This window comes from Astatotilapia calliptera, chromosome 19 (assembly GCF_964374335.1).
Source record: "Astatotilapia calliptera chromosome 19, fAstCal68.1, whole genome shotgun sequence".
Lineage (NCBI taxonomy): Eukaryota > Metazoa > Chordata > Actinopteri > Cichliformes > Cichlidae > Astatotilapia > Astatotilapia calliptera.
In genome coordinates, this window is record NC_137440.1 from 351513 (window position 1) to 361281 (window position 9769).

Genomic DNA, 9769 nt, shown 5'->3' on the forward strand with positions numbered 1-9769 from the left:
GCTTCTTGTTTTATTGCTGCTGGCCTCTGTGAGCTACCACACAAATTCCGTTGTATAACTACAATGACAATAAAGTTCTTTATCTTATCTTATCTTCTTTTTACTGAAGTAAGAGGGGACTGAGTTTCACACAGACCTCTGCACGAGAAGGCTTCACTTGGTTTATACAGTCTATGGGAAAAAACTGCATTGTTTACTGATAATTATAGAGACAGGGTCACCGAAAAATACAAAAGTAATGCCCATGCATCCATCATGCATCCACCCATGCATCCATCCATGCATCCATCATGCATCCACCCATGCATCCATCCATGCATCCACCCATGCATCCATCCATGCATCCATCCATGCATCCACCCATGCATCCATCCATGCATCCATCCATGCATCCACCCATGCATCCATCCATCCATGCATCCATCCATCTATCCATCCATCCATCCATGCATCCATCCATCCATCCATCCATGCATCCACCCATGCATCCACCCATGCGTTCTCTTCAGCTTATCCTTGTCAGTGTTGCAGGGGGGCTATCATAGGGTGCGAGCAGGGTGCACCCTGGACAGGTCACCAGTCTGTCACAGGGCTAACACAGAGACAACCATTCACACTGTAATCTAACTCACGGGTTTGTGATGTCACTCTGTCAATCACTAATCACTGCCAGTAAACATACCAGCTAATCCTCCATGACCAACATTTATAAAATGGGTTAGAAAATGAGTGTGTGGGCCCAAAAACTCCTCAGAGAAGAGTTTGCTGAGGTCAAGACCAAGGACGAGTTTCCATAAACCTCTGCAGGAAATAAATGATGGCCACAGAAAAGAGCTTTAAAGGGCGCCCACCTGGGCTTCAGCTTTCAGGCTCTGAAGGTACGGTTGTGTTTTATGCTGAGCACAGCCATGTGTTTTTACAAAAGTAAATACACACGGATCCACTAGTGTCCACTGAGCGTCCACGCTGACCTCCACATGCTGCATTTTAGTATTTCTCTGCAGCACACTCACACACTCCTGCTGCATGTCTCATGCACTTACACACAGCACCACACACCTACTGATGTCACAGAGATCTTTGACTCGACACAGACATATCAAGGACTAACATGTTTCTGACATGTGGACATGTGCTAAACTAATGATCTGGTCACTCTGGCCGTGGCCTGCGCTGAATCATACACGTTATTAATCTCTGGCAGATGGCTCCGCCCCTCCCTGAGCCTGGTTCTGCCGGAGGTTAAAAGGGAGTTTTTCCTTCCCACTGTCGCCAAAGTGCTGCTCATAGGGGGTCATATGATTGTTGGGTTTTTCTCTGTGTTATTGTAGGGTCTGCGTTACAATACAAAGCACCTTGAGGCGACTGCTTATTTTGGTGCTGTATAAATAAATTGTATTAAATTTCTGTGGTCAGACAAAGATGGAGATGACTTGTACATTTGAAATCAAAGTAGCTTGCTGGCTATAAGCTCAGTGGTGGGGTATTATCACTTATGATTGGCTGGCTGCACTGACATGTTGTCATAGTATTTCATTTCATAAAATGAGCAAACACTGAAAAGTGTAGGACTAAACTCTGGTTACCTGGCTGTAAAAGCAGGTCAGCGATGCTGCTGTTCAGGGTGCAGCCTAGCACAACCATCAAAATACAACTGTTGGCCATTACATGCTTTGAATTGGGCAAAATGTAAAAGTCAAATATAAAATTATAAAATAGACATTGGAAAATGCAGTTTTGTAAAAAGGGCATTTATAAAGTAAGAGGCTGAAACAGCAGATGCCTGAGCACCAGCACACTGTCTACAGTAACACACTAACTGTATTTACTAAGAGCCACGACACAGAAATAAGCAGAAAAACAACACAGTATTATAGTACATGCAACTTGATTTCTACTGGAGGACCAAAGTATAGCAGGACACAGTTATGACACCATATTACACCAGATTATTTGAAATGTGCAAGTAAGGCAAAATGAGAAGATCGGGGTTTATGTACAGTAGAGGAATGGCCACCGTGCAGGAGCTGGCATGTGTTACAGTAACTACAGGAACGAACCAGCAGCATACCAGTAAAAGAACCGGCATTTCCAGTCATTTCCAGTGCCCGGTCATGTCAGGACTGACACAGTGAAAGCAGCAGCATCGTGTCGCCATCTCCTGCTGCACGGAGCTGCAGGCTGCTTCATACAGACCCACCGGCACACACCGAACCCACAGTGCCATCTAATAACGGCACTGCTGGGGCCACGATGCAGGATTAGCACTGCGGCTGTCCCTGTATGCACAGGTGTGCTTATCTGTGTTTGTGTAGCAGCCTACCTGTTGTGCCTTTATGCCAGGCACGAGTGTGACTGAATGAACCACGAACCAGCCACGCACGCACACGCACAGGAGCCAAATCCCTCACAAGGTCAAGTTGCTGTTTGTAATACTCCGCTCGCGTGCACTCAAAATCGCATTCACGTAACATGTAAGGTGCGCGTGCATGTGGTAACTCAAAATATTTGAATTGTACGCTAATGACGTCCTTACCGTACACGCCCTGGCCGTGCACGCCCTGCAGGAAGCCGGTAAACAGCCACAGGAGACCGAAAACTACCCCCATCTTCACATCGTCCTGTGGCCTCGTCGCTGCTTCTGCCCCCCTCCGGGGATGAGGGTGGATGTTCGGTTCTCCGCTGCTGCCGCTGCTCTTCCTCCGTCCTCCTCCGCTCCGTACACAATCTCATCCACAGATCCAAATATTTCCCTGCTAGCAGCCTCCGACCCCGGTTAGATATGACGGGCAGATGCGGTTCCGCTCATACCGGTGCTAACGTTTGCTAAAAGCGCCAGAAACCCTTGAGGAGAAGGACGTCCAGCGGCACCCGGCGAGAGCAGATGCTTCACTCGCTCCTTGATGATGACATTCCGGGGGAGAGGATAAAAACTGAAGGAGCAAACAGCCGGTGCGTCAGTCTTCTTTGAGCTGGTCAAAAGTGTGCGCTGACCGTCCGCCGAGTCCACTGGGATGCGCGTCCGTCGGTCAGTACTGGAGATACATCCATCATCCTGCGGAGAAGCGCTACCGCTCCGTGTCAGCGGCTCGGCCCTTCAGGCCGGGGAGAGGAGAGGGACAGTCCGTGATGCCGTGAGTTCCAGCAAAGACGGATAAGCGGTCAGTCCGGTCGATTTGTCGGTGTATTTCACCGGTCGGTGAGAGACGTCACTCAGCCAACCGAGCAGTAAAGTCGCGGGAACGGAGAACGGAAGGACTTCCGGTATTTGTATATCAAAATAAAAGTCACCTGCCAGCTCATCCGCCGTGTTTATGGCTGATTCAGCAGCGAAATCTACAGTCTCTGGATTTCACTGTGCTAAAATATCGCGCTTATTATAAAATAATAATAATAATTATTATTAAGTAATACATTTCTCCCTAATCAGCTGTTAAATGGGAATTACTGGTGCAGGGTGTCATGGTCCGGGTGAGTCCGGGGTTTTACCTCCGAATAACGGTTTCCACCTGGAAACTCTCCACCGGGTCTTCAAGTAACCACAGTTAGTGCTGACCGTCATAGATGTTTGCTCACAGCAGTGTTACCCCTGTGTTCTACACCCCCAGTCATCCTGGATCCGCTCACCTGCCTGCCCTCCGGTCACACCACTCTCGGATCACCTCACCTGGACACCACGCTGCTTCACCCGGACCAATTACCCCTCTCTTGCCCAAACCTCCACCTGCAAAGTTGGACAAAGTCTGGTTGTGATTCACTCTCATCAGGATCAGGACTCACCTGGTTTCTGCTCGTGTCAGTGTTCACAGATTACCTGTCCCCTCTCCCCGTGTCACACAATCATTTATCTAATAATTTCATGTTTGGATAAAATAAGTGAGACACATAACACTGAAATGTATGTTTCATAAAGTAAAGAAACCTTTTTAAAGTAGGTGTAATATTGTTCCGATGGCGACAGTCGTCGTGTTAGGCGGAGGCTATTATTGTTAAGAGTGACTTGTGGTGCCTTCCTGACAAACTGCAGCGGGATGGACACGAGCAGGAATCTGCCGCGCAAAGCGTCACGAGCAGCTTCTGTTTTACACCTGTGGGGGGGAGAGAAAGGACAGCACTCCTCACGAGACACGCAGAGCCTGTGGGCGGCACGCGCGCTGGAAATGACAGCCTGAGCCCTCAGCGCGCACGTGTCCGATCTCCTGCTTCCTCCAGCAGAGCAGAGGGAGCCTGAGCTCAGCGATGGTGGCGGGATGGCAGCATCCAGGTCTCCGTGCTTAACGCTGAACACGGACGATCAACGATATATTTGAATAAATATTTGTTTAAAAAAGAAAGAAAACCAGTTTTCATCCAGCTTCTGCATCTTCTCGCTCATGAGCACACTTCCTCCGTTACACCAGCCCGTGTTGGTTATACATGCATCCATCCTTATTGTCAGGCTTATATACAGGCTCTGGATTTTAACGCCAATAAAGATGATGTCAATAAAACATGGATGAGGACACACGTGCTTGTATTGATTTCCCCTCTTCGACGACACAGACCTGTTGCTAAACTATTATGGGCTGTAAGCTAAAATGACTGGTAGGTTAAAATGATTCGTGCTGATTCTGTGTAACCAGACTTTTCTAATCTGAAGTCTAATTAAGCCTAAAATAAATAAAACAATTATTATGTCTGCAAAGTCTACTCTTACAAAATGTGCACTCAGCGGTTTGCTGAGATACAAAATTCATGTTCAGTGTGTTTTTGCAGCCCTGCACTCCATTCCCTGTTTGTCATTTGGCCCTTGGAGAAACTGACTGCCAGTGTTGTCTCTGCACATAACATTAGCAAAGAACCACTTTTAAATGGTATCTTTAGCCCTTTGTTAGCTAAAAACATAATTTGTTTCCAGATGCTGTATGCAAGTTTAAACCTGATCTCTGCACAAAGGCCACAGCTTCTTCTTGTATGGTCCAGGAACTGGTGCAGGATTTTTGTCTTTGAGATCAGGAGAGCTTTGTTGTAAATATGTCTCAGTCTGAGTTCAGGCAAAATTAAAAAAGATGCTCCGAGATGAATTCTTAATTTCCTCCCATTATCCAGTACGGTGGCCCCTAGAGACAAAGCACGTACAAACTCCAAAACACTTGCAAACTAAAAAACACATGCAAATTCCAAAACACAACGGAAGTGCTCCAGGACGCTAGGGGCAGTGTTGAGCTTTTGTTACCTACTAACTACACAAGCCAGGAAGTACCAATGACCGGATTTGGGGTTTGCAGCCTTAAAGGCCGCATTTTAAGGCCGATTACGTCACAGCGACAAGAGAAGGCTTTCCCAATTCAAAGGCTGCCCGAAATGCGGCCCTGAAATGCGTCCATAATTTCCCTGAATTTTAAGGATGGGTCGGTGTAGCCTTCATGGCCCAACATATCCCAGACTTCATAGTGCGGTGGTGTTGTGGATAATTTTGCCGAAAAAAAACGGTGGAAGCGGAGCGGAGGAAGAGCAAACTTTCAGAAGTAAGTACTGAATATTATGTCACTTATTAATGCGCAAATGTTTTTTTAATGAAGAACATGAAACCATTATTGTTGGCCACATGTCGGGAAAGTTGACATTAGCGATGTTTGTACTTTCAGAATTAACTTGGTTTTAAAGCCTTTACTTAAAAAATATATATATAGTCGACCTTAATCTTACAGAGATTGTGATGATTTTGTGGATAATTAAAGTCAGTCATATATCCACAAACACAAGCTGAAAGTCAGTGATGCTGCTCGGTTTGCAGTCCTGAACATCACGGCACCAGCAGGATCCACTGCACTGTTAACGTTAGCTATGTTATATTGCTGCCTCTGTTCGGTGGTGTCGAGCCAAACGGACTTTAACGTGTGTTTGAACGAGCTGACGGTTCACTCGTTAAGCTGAAAGAAAGATGCTTTAATCACAGCAGTCACACATGTGTCCACTGCACCATCTGGAACTCTTCTTGTTTACACTCGTAATAACACAAACACTAAATCCTGCTTCTCTGTGCTGTTGTGTAGCAGTGTGTACACCTGAGACTGTCACCTGTCTGTCTGTCCTGCACTCTCTCTCTGTTTCTTTCTCTCTGATTGTGGAATAAAAGTATGAACATGTGTTTATAAGTTACACTTGTGTTTGAATCCTGCAGCTTATCACACATTTGATGTCCATGTGTGACGACTGCAAGTGTCCAGAGTGAGGACAGACTGAGGGACCCACTGCTGCACATCATCTGTGAGGCTTTGCAGCCCTGATGATCCACCAGGACAAACTCAGCAGTGTGTGAGGAAGAGGAGGAGGAAGAGCCAGCAGCAGCTGACAGATGGAGAGAATAGACAGACTGTTCCCTGTTTGTGAAGGACTGCTAGGAAAGTTTAACATAACTGTCTGTGCTGAATCAGTCTTATTAGGTAATGTTCACATAATGTTATCATCCCAGTGTTTCCAGTGTGGGAGAAAGTACTCAGAGTACTCAGGGCCTTCAAGTTACACACTATGAAAGGCAGCAACAAGTTTAATGTTCAGAAACCTAAAGTATGTATCAGCAGCAGAATGGAGCTAAAATAAATGTTGGTTTCAGTTCTATGAAGCTTTGAGTATTTTGGATCAGTAGCACTGCTGTGTTTGTTGCATCATATTGCTGTAACTGTTTATATGCTTTATATATTCTGAGCTAAGTTGATCTATAGTGTTACATCATATTCTATAAGGATGTTATGTGTTTGTAGACTTCCTGCCCAGTTTGACCCATTTAGCAGAAGTCAGCCTGTTTAAGGCTCTGATATCTATTCTGTGTGACTTACAGCAGTTATGACATGGTCTGATTTTCTCACCCAATAAAGGAATATTTCATATATCAGTCTACTCTTCATTTTATCAGAAACAGTTATCACAGCTTGTACATTTTCTTTTTATAAATATATGTAAGCAATGAGCCAAATTTAGTAATGCCAACATGAAGGAACAACATTTGTCTCTTATATATGATACACCTATATGTGCACTGTCAAAGATACTTGTCTTTGAGTGAAGATTTAAGGTGATAAGACATATAAATAAATGCAACTTGAATCTGTACTGAAGCTCAGTATTTGACACAGAGTTCATGTTCACTGCTGTAATAGCTAATAATGATTAATATAATAACTATAATATTGGCCATATTATATTTACATTACCAAAGTGAGATGACTTTAGTCTCATGAACAACATTAGCTAATTCTTATTTACTAACTAATCTTAAATAACTGTTCAGTACAGAAATGAAGCCCAAAAATCATGTTTTACTGTCCTGTGGTCTCAGCCTCAGATACTTATCAAATCACACAAAGCTCATGTAGAAACAAACAAACAAACAAAATATGTTCTCCCTCATTTCTGTCAAACCAAGTTGTATGACACGTTTCCAGCGGTTAGTATCACGGTTGCTAGGCAACCTGGGAAGCGCGACGGAGACTAGACCGTCCCATACAGACAAACTTGCCGTTTATTTTGCAAATCGAGCTCAACACTGCCCCTAGCGTCCTGGAGCACTTCCGTTGTGTTTTGGAATTTGCATGTGTTTTTGAGTTTGCAAGTGTTTTGGAATTTGTACGTGTTTTGGAATTTGTACGTGTTTTGGAATTTGCATGTGTTTTTTAGTTTGCAAGTGTTTTGGATTTTGCAAGTGTTTTGGAATTTGTACGTGTTTTGGAATTTGTACGTGTTTTGGATTTTGCAAGTGTTTTGGAATTTGTACATGTTTTGGAATTTGTACGTGTTTTGGAATTTGTACGTGTTTTGGATTTTGCAAGTGTTTTGGAGTTTGTACGTGTTTTGGATTTTGCAAGTGTTTTGGATTTTGCAAGTGTTTTGGAATTTGTACGTGTGTTGGAATTTGTACGTGTTTTGGATTTTGCAAGTGTTTTGGAATTTGTACGTGTTTTGGATTTTGCAAGTGTTTTGGAATTTGTACGTGTTTTGGATTTTGCAAGTGTTTTGGATTTTGCAAGTGTTTTGGAATTTGTACGTGTTTTGGAATTTGTACGTGTTTTGGATTTTGCAAGTGTTTTGGAGTTTGTACGTGTTTTGGATTTTGCAAGTGTTTTGGATTTTGCAAGTGTTTTGGAGTTTGTACGTGTTTTGGATTTTGCAAGTGTTTTGGATTTTGCAAGTGTTTTGGAATTTGTACGTGTTTTGGAATTTGTACGTGTTTTGGATTTTGCAAGTGTTTTGGAATTTGTACGTGTTTTGGATTTTGCAAGTGTTTTGGAATTTGTACGTGTTTTGGATTTTGCAAGTGTTTTGGATTTTGCAAGTGTTTTGGAATTTGTACGTGTGTTGGAATTTGTACGTGTTTTGGAATTTGTACGTGTTTTGGAATTTGTACGTGTTTTGGAATTTGTACGTGTTTTGGAATTTGTACGTGTTTTGGATTTTGCAAGTGTTTTGGAATTTGTACGTGTTTTGGATTTTGCAAGTGTTTTGGAATTTGTACGTGTTTTGGAATTTGCATGTGTTTTTTAGTTGCAAGTGTTTTGGGTTTTGCAAGTGTTTTGGAGTTTGTACGTGTTTTGGGTTTTGCAAGTGTTTTGGAGTTTGTACGTGTTTTGGGTTTTGCAAGTGTTTTGGATTTTGCAAGTGTTTTGGGTTTTGCAAGTGTTTTGGATTTTGCAAGTGTTTTGGAGTTTGTACGTGTTTTGGAGTTTGCATGTGTTCTTTAGTTTGCAAGTGTTTTGGAGTTTGCATGTGTTTTGGAATTTGCATGTGTTTTGGAGTTTGTACGTGCTTTGTCTCTAGGGGCCACCGTAATCCAGCCTTACTCAAAAGGAATGAATACTAAAGACATTATTGCCATTCCTGTCCAGGGATTGGCTGCTCGTGACCAAATCACCTTATGTTGATAATTAAAAATAGCAGCGAGGGAGCATTAAGGAGAGCAAGACCGAATGAGATGGAGACACAGAAATAAGAATTCAGAGAAGTTTTTCTTTTTTACGAGTAGTAATCAGTTCCCACTAAAGAGATGTAGAGCAGCAGCGGCTCCATGCACCATTACAACACTTTAATGGCATTTCCCCCTCATTTGTGAATAGGAGAGAAAGGGGGATTAACACTAGATTTACTAAACCTGCGCAAATTTGCGTAACTTCCCTCAACTCAACACCTACTAGAATTACTGGGGTTTTTATTTTATGGTGCAAGTCCCGAGGTGTTAATCACCCCTGCTGAGAGTTTCACAGGTCGTCAGCTCGTTTCTCCTCCAGCTTTGGTTGTGCAAACCACCCATTATCCTTGAGGCCTGGCACATTTGCATTTGTTCACTCAGAGTTGCTCAGATCCAAGCCAGGCCAAACCTCTGTGTTACAACTTTCAGAAATGTCTGCTGTATCTATACAAAATATCCCACACATTGACTGACCTGCAGATATGAAAGACACACATTCACAGCTTCCTTAACTCTCAGCACAGATCTTCCATTGTTCCACTGTGTATGTGAGGAAGTGGCATTGCTTGACTACAGCACAGTGCTGTGCATAAAAGCAGACCGACCCAGGCGGGAGAATCATTTCTTGTTCGCATTTCTGAGAACGCACATCAGGATGGCCTCCGTATCACTGCCACGCAGGAAGAACCTCTCCACGCAACAGGCTTTGGCCTTGCTTCAGGAAATGGACGAAGCAGATTCTGATGGAGGAGAGGTTTCATTTGTCCAGCAGGCCACTGATACCTCCTCAGAAGAATCTGAAAAGGAGACGGAACAAGAACCCAACAT

At 43.7% G+C, this 9769-nt stretch overlaps 1 protein-coding gene across 1 annotated transcript in view; it reads right to left on the bottom strand.

The window, feature by feature from the left end:
• Window positions 1-3412, bottom strand: part of LOC113012614 (MAM domain-containing glycosylphosphatidylinositol anchor protein 2-like) — a 152783-nt gene extending 149371 nt beyond the window's left edge. The window contains exon 1 of the mRNA XM_080293934.1: window positions 2537-3412. Within this exon, the coding sequence (XP_080150060.1) occupies window positions 2537-2609 (73 nt within the window). The 5' untranslated portion in view covers window positions 2610-3412. The remainder of the gene's footprint in view (window positions 1-2536) is intronic.
• Between the last annotated feature and the right edge of the window lie 6357 nt (window positions 3413-9769).